At 45.4% G+C, this 25962-nt stretch overlaps 1 protein-coding gene across 2 annotated transcripts in view; it reads left to right on the top strand.

Annotated features, from left to right (window-relative positions):
- Positions 1–25745, top strand: part of LOC143940950 (C4b-binding protein alpha chain-like) — a 117817-nt gene extending 92072 nt beyond the window's left edge. For both annotated transcript variants that reach the window (XM_077462785.1, XM_077462783.1), the window contains 4 exons: positions 68–253; positions 8888–9070; positions 15044–15275; positions 25580–25745. In XM_077462785.1, coding sequence (XP_077318911.1) covers positions 68–253; positions 8888–9070; positions 15044–15275; positions 25580–25598 — 620 coding nt within the window. In that variant the 3' untranslated portion in view covers positions 25599–25745. The remainder of the gene's footprint in view (positions 1–67; positions 254–8887; positions 9071–15043; positions 15276–25579) is intronic.
- The last annotated feature ends 217 nt before the right edge of the window (positions 25746–25962 follow it).

Below are 25962 nucleotides of genomic sequence, written 5' to 3'. Positions count from 1 at the left end.
AAAACAGGTTTTGTGAAGGAACACAACTAAATCTACTACTTGTTTTGCATTTTTTGTAATTTCACAGGAGCGTTCTGTCCAGAACCTAAACTGTTCAATGGCAAAATAAAAGAAGGGAAGAAAACGGATGGATATAGTGTTGGTAATTCAGTAAAATTAGAGTGTGATTCATACTATAAACTAAACGGTGAAAGCAGAGTAAGATGTGAAAAAGATTTCCAATGGCATCCCCAATTACCAACCTGTGAGCTGGGTAAGTTATCATGAAAAATATTTTCTCTTACCGTATTCTTTTGTTACATTTGAGTTAACCAAATATAAAAAAGCCCAGCTAGACTATGTTATTCCTTATTATACATATATATATATTAATATATATTAATCTTCCTCTTTCCCCTGTCCACAGCTCACCTCTTCTTCTCTCCTGTCCACGGCTCACCGCTTCTTCTCTCCTGTCCACAGCTCACCTCTTCTTCTCTCCTGTCCACAGCTCACCTCTTCTTCTCTCCTGTCCACGGCTTACGCTTCTTCTCTCCTGTCCACAGCTCACCGCTTCTTCTCTCCTGTCCACGGCTCACCGCTTCTTCTCTCCTGTCCACGGCTCACCGCTTCTTCTCTCCTGTCCACAGCTCACCGCTTCTTCTCTCCTGTCCACGGCTCACCGCTTCTTCTCTCCTGTCCACGGCTCACCGCTTCTTCTCTCCTGTCCAGGGCTCACCGCTTCTTCTCTCCTGTCCACAGCTCACCTCTTCTTCTCTCCTGTACACGGCTCACCCCTTCTTCTCTCCTGTACATGGCTCACCTCTTCTTCTCTCCTGTCCAAAGCTCATTTTTTCTTCTCTCCTGTCCACAGCTCATCTCTTCTTCTCTCCTGTCCACAGCTCATCTCTTCTTCCCTCCGTGTCTCACCTCTTCTCCCCCCCCCCCCCCCATATCTCACCTCTTCTTTCCTCCTGTCCACGGTTCACCTCTTCTTCCCTCAGTGCACAGGCTCACCTCTTCTTCCCCCCGTAGCTCATCACTTCTCTCTCTCCTGTCTGCAGCTCACCACGTCTCGCCCCCATTCACTACTCACCACTTCTTCCCCATTCTCTTCTGTCCACAACATGCCTCTTCTTTCCACTGTCCCTCCTCAATTCTGCACCCCTATTCACATGTCATCTTAGCACCCCCCACAACTCACCTTTGTACCACCTGTCAACAACTCAACTCTGCAGCCCCCACATCTACAGCTTACACTCCCAGTCCACAACTACACCTTCAAACAACCTGCCAGCCCCCCTACAAGTTCTTGCCACTGTATGACCTGGGAGGGGGCCCCACTACTCAGCTCTCACTTTGCACAACCTCTCCCTCTTTCCAGCTTTAACAACTTCACAAATTCACCCCCACTGTGCCCACAGCTGTCACCTCTACTGCAGATACCACTATCTCCCCCCCTTCCCTCCATAATTTTTAGTGCACTCACCCCCTCTCCATAGCTTGTGGTGCAGCTATCATTGGTCCATTTAGCACATTCCAGGTCTGCAGCGCGCACGAGCACCGGCGGAAACCAGCTCCCGCTGTGAGCCGACAAAGCGAGAGCCAATTAGCGGGTCAGGCAGACCTGATGTCTCGTTCCCAAGAGAGGCAGAACGCTGGTCTGCCTATGTAAACAAGGCAGATCGCTGTTGTAGCAAGGGAAGATATCTGATTTCTGCTAGATTTATGCTAGGCTGGAACATGGATCTCTGTCTTCCCACAATTAAAGCGCCTCCCTCACAGTTAGAAAGCACTCCCTAGGGACACATTTAACCCTTTGATTGCCCCTGATGTTAACCCCTTCGCTGCCAGTGTCAGTACAGTTACGGTGCAAATTTTTAGCACTGATCACTGTATCAGTGCCACTGGACCCTAAAAAATTGTCAAAGGTGTCACTTAGTGTCTGATTTGTCCACCGCAATGTAGCAGTTCCACTATAAAAAGCTGATCGCTGCCATTACTAGTAAAATAAATAAACAAAAATTCCATAAAAATATCTCATAGTATGTAGACACTATAACTTTTGCGCAAACCAATCAATATACGCTTATTGGGATTTTTTTTTAACCAAAAACATGTAGCAGAATACATATTGGCCGAAATTGATGAAGAAATTTAAATTTTTTTACATGTTTTTATTGGATATGTTTTAAAGCAGAAAGTTAAAAAAATATTTATTTTCTTCAAAATTTTCAGTAATTTTTTGTTTATAGCGCAAATAAAAAATCAAATACCACTAAAAGAAAGCTCTATTTGTGGGGAAAAAAGGACATACATTTTTTTTCGTGTACAGCGTCGCACAACCGTGCAATTGTAAGTTAAATTAATGCAATGCCGTATCACAAAAAATTACCTGGTAATGAAGGGAGTAAACCTTCCTGAGTTGAAGTAGTTAACTGAATGAAATTAATATATACCAAAATGTTACATTTATACATACAAAAAATGATATCCACACTCTGGGAACTAATGTCTAATGAGGCTGCTTACACCAAAAAGCAGTATATTTGTGCTTCAGTGAAATATTGTGTAAAATATTAGTGAAGCGCCTCATATAAAGCAAACAACTTAAAACATAATTAATACAATAAAGTCCAAATAAAAGAATTCCAATATAATGTCCAATGGTAATAAACAAGTGTCAATCAGTAACACCACTGTTGATGTAACAGATCTTCATAAATGTGCTTCAGTGATCTCCCACCACCAAGTGAATTTCAAACTCACTGGAGCAAGTAGCCATCACAGCAGAAAAATCGCCCAAAACTGTGTGTAGATCCAGCAAAAACTAGCAGCATAGAGACTCCAAGAACCTCTCCTTATGAAACTTCCAACTTCCAACTCGGCACACGGCCACCATCTTGTTCAGTGTCCAGAATTACATCAACACTGGTATTGCTAATTGACACTTGTTTATTACCATTGAACATTATATTGGAATTCTATTATTTGGAATTTATTGTATTAATTATGTTTTCAGTTGTTTGCGTTAAAGGAGGCACTTCACTATTATTTTGCACAATATTACATTTATACATACTGTTTTTTTTTTTTTTTACTAGTATCAGTTGCACATGTAAGAAAATACTTTTCCTGAAAGGCTCCATGGCAGCATACGTGTGGGTAGCCCCGCCTCCACGATTACCCAATAGGACCCAACTCCCATAAATCTTTGCTCCTGGCCACTATCAGTGTTCCTTTTTTGTCCTCCCCAGTAGGACCAGATGGTTTCTTTCCTGGAAATAAAACTTCACGACGATCGATTGGCTGATTGACTGAGAAATTTTCCTCCGATAGGCCCTGACTGTTAAGCAGGGTATGGAGAGTATTTGCAGAGTAGCGCTGAAGAAAGGATTTCCTACCTGAGTGCGCACGGTCTGTGTCCCGTTGTTATGGGTGACCATTATCTGCTGGAGGTATGGCGTGTGTGTTCCAGTCCGTTCGGCCAGGTGATCGTTGGTGGAGTGGTGAGCCTTTTATCTATCCATGGCAGCATTGTATTTGTGTGTATTTCTTTTGTTTGTCTTGCGGTCTCCTCCATGCCGTTTGCGTTCGCTTCCGCGTTCCAGCAAACCTCTCTCCTACTTCCGGGTTATGCAGGCGTTCTGCGCATGTGCGAACCCGGTATGAGACCGAGGCTTGGTTCCCGCGCATGCGCGCGAGCGCCTCGCGTCTGACGTCGGCGATGACGTCACGGGCGCCAAATTTAAAAGGCTTTGGAAGCTGTCAGAACCCTGGGAATGTTTGCAGTGGTCGCAGCGACTTCCCGGGGCTGTCAGCGCGGCGGTTTAAGGTAAGAGCGTGTCCCTTAGGCTGGGGAAATGCTTTTTAAAAAAAAAAAAAAAAAAAAAATGTGTGTTTTATTTTTCTCTTTAGTTGCAGTGTTTCTTAAACTGTGGGTTTATTGTGAATATGGACGCCTTACTGCCTCCTAGTGGCCAGCCCGCTCATGTTAGGTAGGTCTTTAGTATTTATGCTTTTTATATATTGGAGAGAGTGTTTGGCATAGGTAGGATTGACTGTATATCCTTTTCTCTCTCTGTCTGTTTTACCCTTACAGCCCTTCTGGGTCTGATCCACAACCTAACACTTCTAGACGCAGTGGATCATCAAGATCACACCGCCATAAATCCTCCTCAAGATCTAGCCAGCATAGGTCAAGATCTGAACAGCATAATAAGAATTATTCTCACCCCCCTGCTGCTCACTCCAGCAAGCGTACGGAAAAATCATGCTGGGGGTGCAGGATGCCTGTTCCTTCGGACGTATCCTTATGCGATCATTGCTTCTCCAAAGCTGCAGATGAAAGGGATGATGCAGACCAGCGTTTGGAGTCAATAGTAAGACGGGTTGTGAAGGAGTCTCTGCAGGAGAGGGACGCTCTACAGCTGTGTGAATCCCCGTCAGAATTATTGGCTCCTCCACCTGGAGAGAACCCATTGCAGGAGACATGGGAATCCTCTCAGCCAAGCCGCCTATCTGCTCCCATCTCAGATAGTGAATCTGACTGTGAGGATCCTGGTTTAGGTTTTGACTATGGACTGGTGCCTTCATTGGTCAAAGCAGTGAGAGAGGCTCTGAAGTGGGAAGACCCTGTTACTTCCCCACCAAAGCAGAGAAAGTTCTTTAAACAGCTCAATAAGGAGCGACAATTTTTTCCCTTCCTTTCAGAGTTGGGTGACATTATTACCGAGGAATGGAGCAAGGTGGATAAAAAGGGTTCCATGCAGTCAAAAATCCTGAAATTATATCCCTTTAAAGAAGAGGATGTGAAGCACCTGGAGTCAGCACCACTGGTGGATGCAGCGCTCATGCGTTTGGTGAGATATGTAACCCTACCCTTAGAGGATACGGTATCCTTTAAAGATCCTTTGGAAAGGCGGATCGATTCAGACCTTAAGAGGATATATCTGACTTCTGGAATGGCTTGCAAACCAGTGCTTGCAATGGCAGCGGTATCCAAGGCCATAGAATCCTGGGCTGATTCTGTAGAGGAATTCCTGAGGGGTATTTCTATTGAATCAGCAAAAGACTCCCCTATTCAAGAAATCAGGATGGCGTCTGCCTTTTTGGGGGAGGCATCTATTGATGTTATCCGCCTGATATCTCGGGATATGTTAGCAGCAGTCTCAGCTCGCCGTGCGTTATGGCTCCGTCCATGGCTGGCGGATCCAGCATCCAAACAGGCCTGGTGCCGTATTCCCTTTGAGGGGTCATCTTTGTTTGGTAACAAGCTGGATACTGCCATATCCCGGGCTACAGGTGGGAAATCTGGGTTTCTTCCCCAGGACAGACGTCTTCAAAATCAAAGGCGTCCATTTCCTAGAAGACAAGGCCCTGATCGTGCCAGGGAGGCGCGGAGCTATAGACCTGGTCGAGAATTCTCAAGGTCATGGAGATCCAGGCAATCTTCTTTCAAAAATACCTCAAAAGGGGGTTCGTCCGGCAAGCAGGATTCCGCGAAATCCTTTTGAAATTGGGCCCGCTCAAACTTGTCAGGTGGGGGCTCGTCTTCTCCACTTCAGGCATGTTTGGGCGGCCTCAATTCGGGATTTTTGGACTGTAAAAACAATTTCCTCAGGTCACAAGTGGGGTTTTATCAGCACCCCAAAGCTAAGATTTATTCCCACAAATCTTCCAGAATCAAAAGAGAAGAAACAAGTCCTATTGACCTACGTGAACTCTTTACTGGATCAAGGCGCAGCCGTTCCCGTTCCAGAAGAAGAACGTGGAGAGGGCATGTATTCCCCTTTGTTTCTGGTTCAAAAGAAAAATGGCACATGGAGGCCGGTAATAGATTTGACCCATCTCAATTCCTTCATTCGCAAAGAGAAGTTCAAGATGGAATCTCTGCTTACCATCCAGCAGTCCGTGTATCTGGGGGACTGGATGATATCAGTCGATTTGAAGGATGCTTACTTCCATGTTCCCGTGGCAAAGGAGTTTCAACAATACCTCCGCTTTGCAGTAGGCATTCAACATCTTCAATTTACATGTCTTCCCTTTGGGTTAACAACGTCCCCACGGGTCTTCTCCAAAGTTCTTTTGGCAGTTGTGGCCTTTCTCAGAGTCAAAGGTGTTCGTCTCCATCACTATCTCGACGACCTTCTTCTGCTATCCCAGAACAAAGATCAGCTCTTGGAGCACAAAGACCTAGTCATCTCCACTCTACAGGAGTTCGGGTGGCTTCTGAACTTAGAAAAGAGTCACCTAGATCCAACTCAGTCTCTTGTTTTCCTAGGGGCGCAGTTCAACACAGCAGAAGGTACTATCGCCCTTCCAGAAGAGAAGGTTGGAGTCATACGAGACAGGATTCATGCAGCCCTTGCAGCATCCCATCTCTCGGCTCTCCAATGTCTGAGGGTGATTGGCACAATGTCAGCCACCATTCCCATGGTAAAGTGGGCCCAGTGGCACACTCGTCCCTTTCAGAAGGGGTTTCTACAACAGTGGGACTTATCCAGCCAGACACAGCGCATATTCCTCACTCCAGCCATGAGGACGTCTCTTCTTTGGTGGCTACAGGGGAAGAACCTGCGCAACCACCATTCAATCATTCCCATCTCATGGGTCACGGTAACTTCAGATGCCAGCAACCGAGGATGGGGCGCTCACTGCCTTTCGGAGGTCGCTCAGGGCAGGTGGACGTTTCCATCACAGAGAGTCGTCTCCAATGTTCTGGAGCTAAGAGCGGCCTTCCAGGCGCTTCGGTCATTCCATCATCTGACAGCGAATGCCTCGGTCATGCTAAGGTTGGACAACACAACCGCGGTGGCTTACGTAAAGAAGCAAGGGGGAACTCGCAGCTGGTCCCTGTTACAGGAGACGGAGCCAATAATGAATTGGGCTCAGAAGAATTTGTCCAACCTTTCTGCAGTCTACATCCCAGGGGTGCAGAATGTTCAGGCGGACTTCCTATCGCGTGTCGAGTTGGACAACAACGAGTGGTCTCTACACCGGGAAGTATTCGATTGGCTCCTGACCTTAGGATTGTCCCTGGAAGTCGACTTGTTCGCTTCCCCGTGCAATCGGAAGCTTCCGAAATATTACTCAAGGTTCAGGGATCCCCAGGCATATGGGATAGATGCCCTCACAGAACATTGGAAGTTTCAGACAGCTTACGCCTTCCCTCCAGTTCCGGTGATCCTGCAATTCCTTCGGAGACTCAGGTCAGAGAAGGCGGAGATTCTCGCAGTAATTCCTTTCTGGCCCAACAGACCTTGGTTCCCTCTACTGCTGCTCCTCAGTTATCAAGAGCCAGTTCCCCTGCCTCTCAGGTCGGATTTGCTATCTCAAGGCACAAGGTTACATCCATGCCCATCATGTCTGAACCTCAAGGTATGGTTTTTGAGAGGGAAAGGCTAGAAGCTCTTGGTTGTCCGGAAGAGGTCATCCCAACCCTTCTCAATTCCAGACGCGGGAGTACTAATAGGGTATATGAGCGTATATGGTCCAAGTTTTCGGCCCATATGTCCTCCAGAGAAAATTCTTGCAGTTCTCCAACAATACAAGACATACTAAGCTTTCTTCAAACGGGCCTTGATTTACCTCTAGCTATCAGTTCATTGAGAGTCCAAGTATCGGCTATTTCAGCCTTTACGGGTATTTCCTGGGCAAACCATGCACTGGTACAACAATTCTTCAAGGGAGCTACTAGGCTCAGACCCCAAAGAAAACCAAGGTTTCCTAAATGGGACCTCCCTTTAGTGCTGGATTTTCTCTCAAACCTTGGAAAGGATTCTACGGAGCCTCTGTCCATAAGGGATCTCACTCTCAAGACCATCTTCTTGGTAGCTATAACCTCAGCCAAGAGAGTTTCTGAGATTAGGAATCTAGGTTCGGAAGAACCCTTTCTGACTTTCTTTCCAGATAGGGCAGTATTGATTCCCATGTTGGGATCGCATCCCAAAGTAACCTCGGTCTTCCATGAGAATCAGGAAATTGTGCTTCCCACTTTCAAAAACTCAGAGAGTCAGGATGTTCATCCTCTGGACGTAGGACACGCGCTGAAACAATATTTGGAAGTCACAGCTCCCTTTAGACAAACGAAATTTCTTTTTGTTCTCCCTCATGGCAAGAATAAAGGATTGCAAGCTTCGGCTAGATCTATCTCTACCTGGATCATTCAGATCATTCAGAGGGCGTACAGAGCAAAGGGCTTGGCTCCTCCTGAGGCATTAACAGCTCATTCAACACGGAGTATTTCAACATCGTGGGCAGCTTCTCGCCATGTGGCGCCTGAAGTTATTTGCAGAGCGGCCTCTTGGTCTTCTATTAATACCTTTGTTTCTCATTACTGTGTAGAGCCAGCGGCTCTGTCTTCTGTTAATTTTGGTTTGCAAGTTTTGTCGGTTGACAATGCTAAATAAACTTTTGTTCTTTGCTCGACATTTTGCCCACCCGGGTGTGTTTGGCAAGTTATTTCCCACACGTATGCTGCCATGGAGCCTTTCAGGAAAACGGAAAATTTATATCAAATACTTACCGTAATTTTCCTTTCCTGATAGGCTCCATGGCAGCAGGAGTTCCCTCCCAAATGTCTGGAGTCGGCTAGTTACGGAACACTGATAGTGGCCAGGAGCAAAGATTTATGGGAGTTGGGTCCTATTGGGTAATCGTGGAGGCGGGGCTACCCACACGTATGCTGCCATGGAGCCTATCAGGAAAGGAAAATTACGGTAAGTATTTGATATAAATTTTCCGTTTTACGGGGGGGGGGTCTCTTTAAAGTAAGATTGTTTAAAACTGAATCCCAGACAATATTTTTTGGAAGTATGCAGAAATCTAAAAGTGTTGCTTTTTAACTTTTTATAAATAGTATGCCAAATTTTTTTTTTTTTTTGCATATTTTATTATTTTCTTGCAGGAACATTCTGCCCAGAGCCCAAATTAATTAATGGAAGAATAATACAAGGAAAGAAAACTCGTGGATATTATTATTTTGATTCAATAACAGTGGCTTGTGATTCAGGCTACAAATTAAATGGGAACAAAAGAGTGAAATGCCAAACTAATTTTGAGTGGAGTGATTTCCCGATCTGTGAGCTGCGTAAGTGTTAGGAACTATGATGCTTATTACATAAGGATATATTTAAACTATATTGCAAACACAATCCTGATAAACAGTGAAAAATTGTTACAATAAAAATTTCAAATAGTAAAAAATTCCATTTAATGAAAAAGAATTAACGTGTGTAGAAATAAATAATCAATTAAATATCAATGACATCCACCACCATAACTGGAAGAAATCCTCCTGTGATATCACCACCACCACAATCAATTTAAATTAGAGTCGCTCTAACGCAATCATGATAATCAGTGAAAAATTCATATGATAAAAACGTCATATAATAAAAAATTCCATATATAAAGATAAATAAATAAAAAAAAAAAAAAAAAAAAAAAACAAGAGTCCACGCACCTATGAGTCCCAAGAGGCGCGTAAAGGCCCAGGCTGGGTATTAAGCCAAAACGTGTTTGACCTCCAATAACACAGGGTCAACAACAGCTGGTAAGCAAGCATTTTGGCACTTGGTGGTGGTGATATCACAGGATGATATCTAACAATCATGGTGGTGGATGTTGTTGATTAGTGATGGACGAACTTCCGACGGGACGTTTCGCGAACGCGTACCGCGAACGCAGCCGATAGTTCGCGAACCGGAACGTTCATGGCGGGCCCCATTGACTTCAATGGGAGGCGAACTTTGCAAACCTACAGGTCAAATTTGCAGCCACAAAATAATTAATAGCTGTGCAAACATAGTCCCACCACATGGCCAATGACATAACACATGTATGAGGTGAATCTGGGATCGACAACTACAAGCATTCTTTTTTTATATGGGAAATTGTTGTGACAATTCAGGACTGTGGAGCGCATGAAGGCAATGGAGGAGAGGGAAGGTCAGGGACCAGGGTAGGCAAAGAAGAGGGTGCAGGAGATGATCACCAGCAGCGTGACATACAGCAATGACACCTGCACCATGATAGAGTCATCTGACAGCAGCACCGTGATAGAGAGCACTGACATCAGCAGCGTGACATACAGCAATGACACCTGCACCGTGATAGAGTCATCTGACAACAGCACCGTGATAGAGAGCACTGACATCAGCAGCGTGACATAAAGCACTCACACCAGCACCGTGATATACAGCACTGACAGCAGCACCGTGATAGAGAGCACTGACATCAGCAGCATGACATACAGCAATGAGACCTGCACCGTGATAGAGTCATCTGACAACAGCACCGTGATAGAGAGCACTGACATCAGCAGCGTGACATAAAGCACTAACACCAGCACCGTGATATACAGCACTGACAGCAGCACCGTGATATACAGCACTGACATCTGCACCGTAAGCAGCCCCAGGAGGAAGTCAGCATAGCACAGGGATAGTGGGAGCCCCTCATAATGAGCATAGCACAGGGATGGTGGGAGCCCCTCATAATGAGCATAGCACAGGGATGGTGGGAGCCCCTCATAATAAGCAGCCCCAGGAGGATGTCAGCATAGCACAGGGATGGTGGGAGCCCCTCATAATAAGCAGCCCCAGGAGGATGTCAGCATAGCACAGGGATGGTGGGAGCCCCTCATAATAAGCAGCCCCAGGAGTAAGTCAGCACAGCACAGGGATGGTGGGAGCCCCTCATAATAAGCAGCCCCAGGAGTAAGTCAGCACAGCACAGGGATGGTGGGAGCCCCTCATAATGAGCATAGCACAGGGATGGTGGGAGCACCTCAAAATATGCACAGCAGAGGTACAGCCCCAGGAGGAAGTCAGCACAGCACAGGGATGGTGGGAGCCCCTCATAATATGCACAGCAGAGGTACAGCCCGAGGAGGATGTCAGCACAGCACAGGGATGGTGGGAGCCCCTCATAATAAGCAGCCGCAGTAGAAATATGACACCGCTCAACCTCTTCAAATAGGAGGGTACGGGCATATAGTGCTTTTTTTGGACAAGGAAGTGAGCCAAATGAAGAAAGAAGGTCTCTGTGCTCGATTAAAAAAATTGTTTATAGACATATACATGGTTTACTGGTCACATGTGTTGAATTCCTCCGAGATCCATGCCTCATTCATTTTTAGAAATGTGAGGTAGTTAACACTGTCGTGAGCTAGGCGAGTACGCTTATCGGTCACGATCCCCCCTGCTGCGCTGAACGTCCTTTTGGACAGGACACTGGATGAGGGGCAAGCCAACAGTTCGATTGCATATTGGGCAAGCTCTGGCCAGAGGTCAAGCCTGCCCACCCAGTAGTCCAGGGGTTCATCACTCCTCAGAGCGTCCACATCGGCCGTTAACCCGATGTAGTCGGACACCTGACGGTCTAGGCGACCTTACCAGTCCTTATAAGGACCTTTGTGGAACAAGTAGGTTGTGTGTGAGTAATTAGCAGACTGTACGTCAGTCCCTATACCGATGAAGGACTGCTGCAGTATAGGGCAGCGGTCAGCAGTAGTGCACCTCAACCCTATGTATTGTGGACCTATACCAGTCCTTATAGAATGGCAGACTGTACCTCACTCAACCCTATGTACTATAGTACCCTATACCTTACCAGTCCTTATAAGGACCTTTGTGGACCAAGTAGGTTGTGTGTGAGTGATTAGCAGACTGTACGTCAGTCCCTATACCGATGAAGGACTGCTGCAGTATAGGGCAGCGGTCAGCAGTAGTGCACCTCAACCCTATGTATTGTGGACCTATACCAGTCCTTATAGAATGGCAGACTGTACCTCACTCAACCCTATGTACTGTAGCACCCTAGACAGACCAAGTTACCAGTCCTTATAAGGACTTTTGTGGACCAAGTAGGTTGTGTGTGAGTGATTAGCAGACTGTACGTCAGTCCCTATACCAATGAAGGACTGCTGCAGTATAGGGCAGCGGTCAGCAGTAGTGCACCTCAACCCTATGTACTGTGAACCTATACCAGTCCTTATAGAATGGCAGACTGTACCTCACTCAACCCTATGTACTGTAGCACCCTAGACAGACCAAGTTACCAGTCCTTATAAGGAGCTTTGTGGAACAAGTGGGTTGTGAATGATTAGCAGACTGCAGCAGAAGGGCAGCAGTCAAGTATAATATTCTTTCTATATTTGGAAGAAAGAATATTATACGTGTACAAGCCTATTACCATACCACTGATACCAGTCCTGAAAAGAACCTTTGTGGACCTAATATAGTAACAGCTACTGATTAAACTGACCCTCACTGCCTCACACACTGCTTCCTGCCTGTCCCTATATAAACTGACAAAACAGAGGCTACTGGAACAATAACTGGAATAGCACTTTTGTGGACCTGATAGTAACAGCTAATGACTAAACTGGCTGTTCCTGCAGCACACACCGTCCTGTCCCTTTCTCTAAACTGACAAAAGACACTCAGGCTGCTGCAACAATCACTAGCACAGCACTGCCTATCCTGAACTACACCTAACACCTATACCAGTCCTGAAAAGAGCTTTTGTGTACCAAATAGCTAGCGATTTAGGTCACTGTAATCTCTCCCTGCTCCACACAGCAACCTCTCCCTATAGTGACAGAAGAAAGAATGTAAAATGGCCGCCGGATCGGTGTATTTATAAGTTAGGGGGAATGTCCAAGTGTCCATGTGCTGTAATGTCTCAATTGGCTGTCCTGTACCCCATGATGGATGTGTCATCATAGGTCAAAGTTCTTTTACACAGTAAACATGGAAGTCCGCCGGGCGAACGACGCCAATAGTCCGCCGAAAGGGTGGACCGCGAACAGCCGAAATTCGCCGCAAAACAACCGCCGGGCGAACCGTTCTGCCATCACTATTGTTGATATTAAATCAATTAATTTCTACACACTTTTATTAAATGGAAATTTTTATTATATGAGATTTTTATCATATGCATTTTTCACTGATTATCAGGATTGCATTAGCACGACTCTAGTTTAAACTGATTATTTTCTACTGTATATATCTTGCAGAAGAGTTGCGGCTTGGATGAATTATTATTTTTGATATTTATTCACATTAGCAGTTTTTTTCCCTCTTTTTTTTTTTTTTTAAATAAAGATGAATGAACCAAGTCAGGGGATGCCAGGAAGCATGCAGATGAAGCTGTTTTTCCATAACCTGGAACCTTACGAAAATGTTGCCAAGCTGGCAGTTTAGCTTGTTATTTTTGTATATGAAAAAGGCACCTCAATTCTGCTGTTGCCTATCCCTGCCTGCCCTAACATAAAAGCTTGCTATACACTAGTAGAATTTCACTTGAAATTTTTACTTTTAAGAATATTGATTCAATTTTCTAATCTGGATTGTGGTCAATTCTAAATTTAATTTTGAACACAAGACAAGAAAATTTGAAGGAGCAGGATGGAAAAAACAAATGGATGGAAGAAAAAGGTTTCTAGTAGCTTATGTGTTTTTCATTCTGTACAGTTTATTCATTTCAAATTAATTTATTAATTTCAAAATCAATTTCCATACAAACTTTTGTACAAATTTTTATTTGAAAATCTACTACTGTATAGCCAGCTTTAGGCAGGTCAAGTAGGTGGGATGTAGATACAAATGATCTGCCTCTAGAATTAACCAATACCAGCTTAGCATTTAAAACCCAACTCTGCCTCTGAAATAATAAAAAAAATAAAAAAATATAAAAATCTATTGCTCAGCATATTTTAAAATAGATTTTAATAAATAAAATAAAAAAACACACACAAATAAAATGCATACCTCCTATCTGGCTCTATACCTTAGATGCACTGCACTGTGGTCCAGTGCTGGCCTTCTTCTGGGTTGAATGACACCATGGGGGTTGTTTACAAAAGGAAAATCCACTTTGCACTCCAAGTGCACTGCAAGTGCAATTGCTGTAAATTTTAGGGGTAGATCTGAAATGAGGGGAAGCTCTGCTGATTTTATTATCCAATCACGTGCAAGCTAAAATTCTGTTTTATATTTTCCTTGCAAGTTCCCCTCGGGTTTACAGCGACTGCACTTGCAATGCACTTGTGGTGCAAAGTGGATTTTCCTTTCATAAATAACCCCCCCAAGTGTCATTCCATCCACTTCCTGAAAGTCCAAGCCATTATGGTTGCTCCACTCTGGGGTCATGATATCAACAGGGGTTACAATACTATTGCACAGTTCTGTGCAAAAGTAAAGATTGCCTTCCGTAGGTGCCGGCAAACCAGATGAAGGACCTATGATGTGACCAGCCAGAAAACAGCTGGATTTAGGGAATGTATTCTATCTTATGGAAAAATAGTGACCATGGGTGGGGCGAGACATGGGGGAGGGGAAGTGGGAAAAGGCGTAGGTGAGCTTTGATAGCTGAGGTGAGACAGTGTCTCCTTTTCTACTTTGTGAATATGATCACGAGTCTGAATGACCAAATCATATTCAGGTCTATGCAAGGGGTCACAATGATCATAAGCTCGCATTGAGGTTGCTTTACTAAAGGGACAGAGCATATCCACTGTCAAAGGGAACTTTTCCTTATTTTAGTGAATGACGTGAAACAAAGTGAAAATTTAATTTGCAAGGTGTATTCAAACAATGCGAGAACAAATTTAAAAAAAAAAGATTTTTGCTTGCACTGAATGATGGAAGTCAGTGCAACTGCATTAATATTCTCTTTGCAAAGTGAATTTTCACTTAACTGAATGAAGGAGCTGAAGTTGTGCTAACTTCAATCATTCAACCATGCGCAAGCAAAAAGTCTGTTTTTATGTTCTTAAAGTTACCTTGCACATGATTGGGTAGTTTTTTTTTTTTTTTTTTTTGCAATGTTTGGAATAGTGAACATACTCCACTCCCTTAGTAAATCAAGATCAGAGCATACAGGATATTATTGTGATCTCTGTCAGGATGAACATGTATTTTTTATTTTTTTTGCACTTTTCGATTAGCAAAAATAAAAAGCTTTTAATGGTATATTTTAATAGTTAAAAAATTAGCAAATAAGATAAGTTAATTTTCAGGGTTTACATATATAATATTTTCTTATTTTCTTGTAGAAGAAGGTTGCAGTTCACCAAAAATTGCGAATGGGCGCATAACTCACAAAAATAGCAAACGTTACAATCCTGAAATTGATGGTCATGGATTCTCTACTTCAGATGTAGTTGAAATCGTGTGTGATAGAGGCTATAGACTTCAAGGAAGAAGCCAGAGCACATGCAATAAACAAAGGAGTTGGTATTACTTTGGCGTTGAATATGTATGGTTACCAGAGCTGCCAACCTGCGAGTGAGTTTATGCCATGTTTATATATTATGCTATATATGAAAAAAATATATATTACCGTATGCAGCTTTCAAAGTCAAAGAAGCCACAAGACTGTACAGAGAAATTACTGTGTAACTTTGTAAATGGGGGAGATTTATTAAAACTGGAGCACTCCGAATTTGGTCCAGCTGTGCATGGTAGCCAATTAGCTTCTAACTGAAGCTTATTCAATAATTAGGCTCTGAGGAAGAAGGTATTCCTTCGAAACGTTTCAGCCAGCAGTGGTTTTTGTGTCCTCTCCTCTATCACCTGGAGACTGTTGATACCAGACCTATTAAGGCTTTTACATTGAGGTTTTCCTTCACATGTTTGTGAGTAGTTTTTAATTCACTCCCTTATCAAAGTATAATGCACAAAGCTGGTGCGCCCCCTCTCTTTCTTTTTTCCTGTTTGACTGCTAGGATATCCCTATCCTGGATGGCAGCAAGGCCTGAGACATTATCTATATCAAAACTCTAGATCACCCGGCCAACACACTTGTGCGCAAGACTATTCATTTGTTTGCTATATTCAATTAAGCTTTTACAATTAAAGAGGAAGTAAACCCTGATGGGTTTACTTCCTCTTTTTTTCCCTGCAAAGGTAAAGCATAATGGACTACTATGCATTGCATAGTAGCTCATTATGTGTCACTTACCTGACACAGGAGCCAGCGAAGTCGCCGCTGATCCCTGTAGTCCGCCGCATCCATGTTGCTGGTGGCGTCTCGCAGCTCCGACGAATCACAGCGGCGAAGCCGCGATGACGTCACTCCCGCGCATGCGCACGGGAGTCGCGTCTCGCAGCTCCGCCGCTGCCACTCGGCGAAGCCGCGATGACGTCACTCCCGCGCATGCGCACGGGAGTCGACAAATTAGGCAAATCCATTCATAGATTTGCCGCATTTAGTGCGCCTGCGCGCCGCTGTCTACGGCGCATGCGCCGTAGACAGCGGTGCCCATTTTCGGGCAAATATCTCCTAAACCATATAGGTTTAGGAGATATTGCTTGGACCTACAGGTAAGCCTTAATCTAGGCTTACCTGTAGGTCCAAGTTGTTTGGAAGGGTTTACTTCCTCTTTAAATCTTAAAGCCGATTGATTTCTATGCAGAGCTGCACCAGATTATGCCCACTCCAGTTTTAGTAAATCCCCCGCGAGGTGTTTGTAACGTGTTATACTCTTTTTTGTTTGTGTAGATCACCTTTCTTGACCTTGAAACTCCAAAGGAACCCTTGAAACAACTTTTAGGTCACTGTAAATCAGCAAGATCAGAACCTTTGATACGTTCAGGGATGGGCACCTGAATGGATGTCACATTGGGGCACAGTGGCTGTGTCCATGCAGCTGTGTGTTCCAAAAGACATCTGTGGGACTGCCAGTACACAGAGGCATGTAACACCTGTGCTGGTAAAACATGGCCCTGCTCGGGGCACACAAGTAAACACTGTGAGAATGAGGCTTTAAAGGAAGTTGAAAATAACAGACTTACTGGCCAGATCACTAAGTGGCAATAAAAAAAAAAAAAAAAAAAAAAAAAAGAAAGAAAAGAGAAACCAATTCAACAAACATATTTAAAGCCTTATGCCGCGTACACACGATCAAACAAGCGGGTGGAAAAGTCCGGCAAACTCAAGTCCGCCAAACAACCCCCCCCCGTGTGTAGCCTCCGGCATACTTTTTTGACCCGAACGTACGGGGGACTTAAAATGCCGTGGTACACTCCAATCTTCCCGCCGGACTCGTATTTCGGCTGACAATCCGGCCGTGTGTATGCCAGTCCGCTGTACTTTTGAAATGAGCGGACTTTTCCCGCCCGGAGAAAAATCCGCTCATTTCGAGCGGGTCTCCAGGTAGGAAGAAGACGCCGTCGGCCCCGCCGCCTGGTATGGACTTAAAGGGGAACCACAACGCCGAAAAAAATCAGTGTGGGGGTCCCCCCAAAATCCACAACAGACCCTTGTCCGAGCACGCTACCCGGCCGGCCAGGAAAGGAGGGGCAAGCGAGTGCCCCCCCTGAGCCGTACCAGGCCGCGTGCCCTCAACATGGGGGGTGCCTTGGGGAAGGGGGGGCCGCGCGGCCCCCCACCCCAAAGCACCTTGTCCCCATGTTGATGAGGACAAGGACCTCTTCCCGACAACCCTGGCCATTGGTTGTCGGGGTCTGCGGGCGGGGGGCTTATCGGAATCCGGGAGCCCCCTTTAACAAGGGGGCCCCCGGATACCGGCCCCCCACCTTATGTGAATGAGTATGGGGTACAATGTACCCCTACCCATTCACCTGTAAAATAAAAGTACAAAAAAAACACAACACACGAGATAAAATATTTTATTGCACAGCTCCGGGGGTCTTCCGTCTTCGGGGGTCTTCTCGCCGGACTCCTCCGCTATCTTCTTGTAGCTCTTTTGCTAGCGGAGGAGCCCGGCATTCTTCCTCGCCGCCGGCCTCTTCTTCCGACTTCGGGGGTCTTGTTCCCCTCTTCGGAGGTCTTGTCCCCCTCTTCGGTTCTTCTGCCGGGCCACAGCGCCTTCTTCTAGCTCTTTTACAGGCAGTGGCCCGGTCTTCTGTCGCCGCCGCCGCCTTCCGTTCTTCTGTTCTTCTCTTCTTCTTCAGATGTTGCTTCGCCGAGTCCTCCGCTCACAATGACAGGGACCGGACACGCGGCGACTTATATAGGGACAAGGGGCGGGGTCTTCGGTGGATGTCACATGGGTTCATGTCACATGGTGACCCCGCCTCCTTACGATGTCACAGTCCCGGAGGATGCTGGGACTGTCGCCATGTGACATCAACCCATGTGACATGAACCCATGTGACATCCACCGAAGACCCCGCCCCTTGTCCCTATATAAGTCGCCGCGTGCCCGGTCCCTGTCATTGTGAGCGGAGGACTCTGCGAGGCAACATCTGAAGAAGAAGAAGAACAGAAGAACGGAAAGCGGCGGCGGCGACAGAAGACCGGGCCACCGCCTGTAAAAGAGCTAGAAGAAGGCGCGGTGGCCCGGCAGAAGAACCAAAGAGGGGGACAAGACCCCCGAAGTCGGAAGAAGAGGCCGGCGGCGAGGAAGAATGCCGGGCTCCTCCGCTAGCAAAAGAGCTACAAGAAGATAGCGGAGGAGTCCGGCGAGAAGAACCCCGAAGACGGAAGACCCCCAGAGCTGTGCAATAAACTATTTTATCTCGTGTGTTGTGTTTTTTTTTGTACTTTTATTTTACAGGTGAATGGGTAGGGGTACATTGCACCCCATACTCATTCACATAGGGTGGGAGGGCCGGTATCCGGGGCTCCCTTATTAAAGGGGGCTCCCGGATTCCGATAAGCCCCCCGTCCGCAGACCCCGACAACCAATGGCCAGGGTTGTCGGGAAGAGGCCCTTGTCCTCATCAACATGGGGACAAGGTGTTTTGGGGTGGGGGGGCCGCGCGGCCCCCCCTTCCCCAAGGCACCCCCCATGTTGAGGGCACGCGGCCTGGTACGGCTCAGGGGGGGGCAGCGCTCGCTCGCCCCTCCTTTCCTGGCCGGCCGGGTAGCGTGCTCGGACAAGGGTCTGTTGTGGACTTTGGGGGGACCCCCACGCCGATTTTTTCGGGGTTGGGGTTCCCCTTTAAGTCCATACCAGGCGGCGGGGCCGGCGGCGTCTCCTTTACGGGCCCCGCCTACCTGGAGACGCGCTCAAAATGAGCAGACTTTCCTCCGCGTGTGTGGGCGAGTCCGTTCATTTCAAAAGTGGGGCGGATAGTACGGCGGACTTAGTACGCCGTATTAGTCCACTGAAAAAGTGCCGTGTGTGGGCAAGTAGCCCGTTCGGAAAGTCCGACGGACAGTCTGGCGGGAAGTCCGCCAGACTAAGTACGTCGGACAGACGGCTACGTGTGTACGCGGCTTTAGTGTAGTTAAAATAAAATAAAAACAGAAAGATCAACACAAGGGACATAACTTAAAGTCAGTAGGATGTGTTCCTTGAGCTGACTCCTTTTAGTATATATACTTCTGACCATGCCCAACCCACCCCCACCGCAATTATCCTCCAGTGTAGTGGGGGTCAACAATTAGATGGCTATCAAAAGCTCTCGTAAAGAGAGACCAATAATGCCCAGCTTTTCCACCCAGCTCCTCTATTCATACTAGCCGTACTACAGCCATTTATTATTCCAAATCAAATAAATACACTTTTGCTCACTGGTACTGACTAGTATTCCAATGTTTCTCTTCCATCTCAATTTTTCCACATTAGTCAGCTAATGTGACCTCAGTGCTAAAAGAGAGGGGCACAAGAGGGTCAAACAAGGATGCCGTGTAGGTGACCGACGTCCTCCTTATCAACTGATGAAGTCATTGATTATTAGGATGACGGTGGCTAGAAGGTCATAATGAAAACCTGTGGCTTTGTGTACCGTATATACTCGAGTATAAGCCGAGATTTTCAGCCTCTTTTTTGAGGCTGAAAGTGCCCCCCTCGGCTTATACTCGAGTCATCGCCGTCTGACTGCTCGATCAGCGTATCGAGCAGACAGACGGCGGACATACTACAATTTGAAAGCCGCGCCTCCTTCTCCGCCTCCGCCTGTGATAGGCGGAACACTGAATTTCCCAGCAGCCTGTGTTCCGCCTATCACGGACATCGTCTCATCCTCGTCCGTAGTACGAGGATGAGACGATATCGGTGATAGGCGGAACACAGGCTGCTGGGAAATTCAGTGTTCCGCCTATCACAGGCGGAGGCGGAGGCGGGGCTTTTGAATTTTAGAATGGCCGCCGAGGCGATCCTGGCAAGGCACGGGACGGAGGCAAGGCAAGGCACGGCACGGGACGGGACGGAGGCAAGGCACGACACGACACGGGACGGAGGCAAGGAGGCAAGGCACGGCACGGGACGGAGGCAAGGCACGGCACGGGACGGAGGCAAGGAGGCAAGGCACGGGACGGAGGCTCGGGACACAGGTAGGCTGGACACACACACACACACACACACACACACACACACACACACACACACACGGACACACACACATGGACACACACACACAGGGATGGATGGATGGATGGAGACACACACACACAGGGATGGATGGATGGAGACCCACACACACAGGGATGGATGGATGGAGACACACACACACAGGGATGGATGGATGGATGGACACACACACACACAGGGATGGATGGATGGATGGACACACACACACACAGGGATGGATGGATGGATGGACACACACACACACAGGGATGGACGGACACACAGGGACGGACACACACACAGGGATGGACAGGCATATCTCACCCTCGGCTTATACACGAGTCAATAAGTTTGCCAGTTTTTTTGGGGGTAAATTGGGGGCCTCGGCTTATATTCGGGTCGGCCTATACTCGAGTATATACGGTAACTAAAAAGGTAGGCTTCATTGACCTGGTAGCGTGTATACAATTTTTGGGACATTTTTGGGCATTTTGCCAAGGCACCCCTGAAGAAACCTTATATCCTAGATCATCCAATCTTGGGGAACTAGCTGTCGAACTAACTTTAAACTTTAAAGATAGATATCTCAAACTCAGGACTTGGTGAGCCAGCTGCCCATCTTCTAAGCCAGGGATGTCAAACTCAATATCATATGTGGGCCACATCAGCATTATAGTTGCCCTCAAAGCACCAATTGTATCTGTAAGATTGTATAAATGTACACAGAGAATAGGTGCAGGAACTCATCCACGCCACCCCCCGCCAAACTGCATCGAACACTGGGAGTATCTTAAAGGGGCAATAAATACCAGGAGTGTGCTATGTGCAGAGTTCAGGGGTGCCCTATGCACAGAGTTCAGTGTTCAGGAGTACCCTTTGCACAGAGTGCAGAGTTCAGGGGTGTGCTAGGTACAGAATGCAGAGTTCAGGAGTGTGCTGTGTACAGAATGCAAGATTTATGGGTGTGCTAAGGAGGGTGCAGGGTTCAACTCTCTTTCACAGGGTGTCCACTTCTCCTCAGTTCTGACCTCACACATCTCCCTCCACAGCCCTCATCTCCCCCCCCATCCCCCAAAATCTCCTTGCATCTCACCTTCCCTGCCCAGCTCAAGTACTTCCTGGCAGTGTAGGCGGCTCTGCCTCTCTCACTTGCAGGGAGGTCATTGGCCAGCGTCTGTGCACCCAGGCCAGGGTTGTCTTTAATAAGGATTGGACCCTGGGCAAAAAATTTCTCTCCCCCCCCCACCTTCCATGCAGTTTTGCTCTCCACCTGCTCTGAGATATACAGTAAATAGCAACTAGACTCAAAAATCAGTTTACTGAATCAGATCAGGCAGCGATTGTGATTGGTTGCCAGAGGTTACAGTGTTTCATTACTGCTCACTGATTAGTTGCTAGAGGTTCCAGCACATGATTTCTGCTTGTTAATTGGTTGCTAGAGATTACTTCACATCATTACTGCTGACTGTTTGCTTGCTAGAGGTTACAGCACATCATCTCCTCACTACCTGCACACCATGGACTGGGGAGGTAAGGGAACCCATTAATAAACAGAAAACTCCTAGGGATCCTAGGACTCTTGGGATCAGTGGCAGTGCTAATTTTCAACACTGATCACCAATGTAATAGGGGTTTACACTGACCACTAATGTAATAGAGGTTTACACTGACCACCAATGTAATAGGGGTTCATACTGACCACCAATGTGATTTTACACTGACAACTAATGTACTAGAAGCATTCACAGTAACCACCAACGTAAGGAGGGAGTTACACTGATCACTAATGTAAGGGGGACATTCACACTGGCCACTAGTGTGAATGAAATGATTTTACACCAAGCACCAATGTAATGAGAAGATTTACATTGACTGCCAATGTAACTGAGACATTTAGCCTGCGTTCCTATTTTTGTGTGTCAGTAACGCATGCAAAATTGCTTTCCTGACACCACAGAAAAATGCTGCCCTTTAGCAGATACACAGCAGTGCCATTAATTGTTAATGACACCCTCATGCATCTGCTGACATGTGTCTTGGCACCCTGTGATTTTTAAAAGGGTTTGGAACTTTCTTTCGCATTTGTATCGCATAGAGCAGCCCATTAAACTGAATGAGCTGCCCAACACCTGACCTACATATTTATCCACCCTATCAGTACACCTTTGCATCCTAAAACCCATGCTAACATCTGCACCCCAAAACCTCCCCCATCCTCTGCACTCCAAACCCCCTGCCCTTTAACTCTACCTGCCTCCTCTGCTCATCTTTGCACCCACCTTCCTTACCTCCATGCATCCCCACCTTGCCTACTTGTGCAGCCCAAACTGTAATTCCTTCTCTGCCTACCTCTGCACACCCCCACACTACCCCCCACTAATTTGCCCCGTTTGCCCTGCATTAACCACTTCAGTACCGGGCCATAGTCAAATGAACCCACAGATGGGATCTCCCATCCTGGGTGGACGTCATATGACGGCCTCTGTATTTCACCGCTCCTGCGAGAGGACCTGTCACCACCCATCACAGCCCATCTGAGTACCCGAGTACCTGTCCCAGCCAGTCAGAGTAACGGAGTACCTGTCCCAGCCCATCTGAGTACCTGTCAGCCCTTCTGAGTACCCGAATACCTGTCACCAGCCCGTCGGAGTAACGGAGTACCTGTCACCAGCCCGTCGGAGTAATGGAGTACCTGTCACCAGCCCGTCAGAGTAACAGAGTACCTACTTGCAGACGATACCTCATAGAATATACGTTGGGGTGTTTGCTTTCCAAAATGGGGTCATTTTGTGGCTAATTCCATTGTCCTGGTGCTCCAGGACCTTCAAAAGTGTGATAGGTAGGAACGAAATGAGATGTGTAATTTATGCTCCTAGAACGCCTGAAGGTACCACTTCCATGTTGGACCTCTGTATATGGCCAGGCTGTGTAAAAGTCTCACACATGTGATATCGTAATACTCAGGAAGAGCAGCAGAATGTGTTTTGGGGTGTAATTTTTGCTATATACATGCTATGTGTTAGAAATATCTTATACTGTAAATGGACAACTTTGTGTAAAAAAAAAAAAAAAAAAAAAAAAAGAAGACTTTCATTTTCTTTCCACGCATTCTGAAGACTTGTGTAAAAAAATTAACCGTTCAAAAGACTCATAATGTTTCGTAGATTATACTTTGGGGTGTTGGTTTTCCAAAATGAGGTAATTTCATTGTCCTGGTGCTCCAGGGCCTTCACAAATGTAATAGGTCGTTAGGAAATTAGAGGTACCATTTATGCTCCTAGAACACCTAACGGTGCTCCCTGCATGTTGGACCTCTGTATGTGGACACGCTGTGTAAAAGTCACACACATGTGGTATTGCCATACCCAGGATGAGTAGCAGAATGTATTTTGGGGTGTAATTTTTGCTATGTACATGCTTTGAGTTAGAAATATCTTATAAACTGACCACTTTGTGTAAAAAAAAAATAATAATAATATATATATATATATATATATATATATATGGTTTTCATTTTCTTTCCACGTTTTCCAAAGACTTGTGGAAAAAAAATGAACTGTTCAAAAGACTCATTATGCCTCATAGATAAGACGTTGGGGTGTTTTCTTTCCAAAATGGGGTCATTTTCTAGGTAATTCTACTGTCCTGGTGCTCCAGGGCCTTCACAAATGTAACAGGTCGTTAGGAAATTAGAGGTGTAATTTATGCTCCTACAACCCCTTACGGTGCTCCCTGCATGTTGGACCTCTCTGTGTGGCCAGCCTGTGTAAAAGTCCCACACAAGTTGTATCGCTATACTCGGGAAGAGTTGCAGAATGTATTTTTGGGTGTCATTGGAAGTATGCATATGCTGTGTATGAAAAATAACTGATTATTATGACAATTTTGTAAAAAAAAAAAAAAGGGAGGGAAGATTCTTTTCCCCAAGAATTGTGGGAAAAAATTACAACTTCAAAAATCTCACCATGCCTCTTACTAAATACCTTGAACTGTCTACTTTTCAAAAAGGGGTCATTTAGGGGGTATTTGTACTTTCCTGACATTTCAGAGCATTGAGAAATGATAGGCCATCAGTGCATCAGGTATGATCAGATGTGATCAATTTTCAATGATTTGCACCATAGCTTGTAGACTCTAACTTTCAAAGAAACTAAATATCCACTAATTTGGGTTATTTTTACCAAATAGATGTAGCAGTATAATTTTTGGCCCAGATTTATGAACAAAAATGACTTATTTGCAAAATTTTATCATAGAAACTAAAAAAATAAATAAAAAATAAAAAAAGGGTTTTTTTTTTCTAAGTTTTCGCTCTTTTTTCACTTATGTCGCAAAAAATAAAAAACCCAGTGGTGATTAAACACCACCAAAAGAAAGCTATTTGTATGAAAAAAATGATAACATTTTTGTTTGGGTATAGTGTTGCATGACTGAGTAACTGGCATTCAAAGTGTGAGAGCACTAAAAGCTAAAAATTGGTCTGGTAAGGAAGGGTTTATAAATGCCCTGTATTGAAGTGGTTAAAGGCAGCCCTGACCCAGGCACAGATGGGGAATCAGAGAGCAGCTTAACACATAATGCCCCATCTCACACTGCACCTGCATCTCCCTCATCCCTACTTGGGAGTGCAGAAGTAGAGAGAGAGAACTGGAGGTGGCAGAACAGAGTTCCGTCACGTCCTGGATGAACAAAAGAACTGGGTGCGAGGGCTACATGACACGCATTCTATGCCATGGATTACTTTTAGAGCAGTTGTTTCAGCAGTAGGAGGATACATAAATCGGTTTTCTGAAAATTTAAATTACTTTATTCATTCTATACAGTTATACATTAGTTTTACTTAATATCTATATACTATAGAAATATACTTGAACATATTTAAGTACTATACAAAAATAAACTCCAATTGGACAATATAAAGTACTGTATATAAAAAAAAAACTATTGCAAGCTTTTAAATAAAAGACTGTTTTTCATTTTGTACATTCTTTGTTGCATCCTCGGTGCCGCTGAACCTCCCAAAAAATTTGAGCCATTTCCTGTCTAAGTGCACCCGTTCCGGCATCAGTGGAAATGCATGTGACAGGGTGACAACACAGATCACAAATGAAAGTTAGTTGTCACCCTATAAAAGGAAATGGTAGCAGCATCAATATGAATTCCATAATGAAAGCTGAAGATTTATATATTCAAAACTGTCTTTGAAATTATTTTAATATGGTAATGCACACTTGAGATTTTAGCGACTGGCTTTAGACCTAATTTAATGATTTCATCCTGTTGGAAAAACATAGTTTCCTAATATATACACATTGTTCTGTTTTACAGATATTTCTTTCAAGATTAGTTGAGGATGACTGGTTTTTGACACACCTGAACCCGTCCATAAATCAAGCTCAAGACAACCAAGTTTTCAGAGAATTTCTGTATTTTAGTACATTATTTTTATTTTCTTCAGAGTTAACTTGCAATAAAACAAGAAAAAAAAAATAGAGCATGTGGCATTGAAAACTGGCAGAATGGTAAATCAGAGGTTTCTAGCCCTTTTTTGGGGAGTTATGGGAAATGGCCCTCCCCAAACAGACTGTGGCCCTAACTTTGCAGGTGTAGCAAGGTCTCCGGCCTCCTTCGGTCTCTGAGAGCCTCCAGGGCCGGAGATAGTGGACATCCTTCTGTATATGGTGGGTTGTGAGGCATAATGGGTGAAAAGT

This window comes from Lithobates pipiens, unplaced genomic scaffold, assembly GCF_037356315.1.
Source record: "Lithobates pipiens isolate NorthernLeopardFrog02 unplaced genomic scaffold, aLitPip1_a1.2 Scaffold_3, whole genome shotgun sequence".
Taxonomy (NCBI): Eukaryota; Metazoa; Chordata; class Amphibia; order Anura; family Ranidae; genus Lithobates; species Lithobates pipiens.
This window is presented reverse-complemented; position numbering and strand designations above follow the sequence as displayed.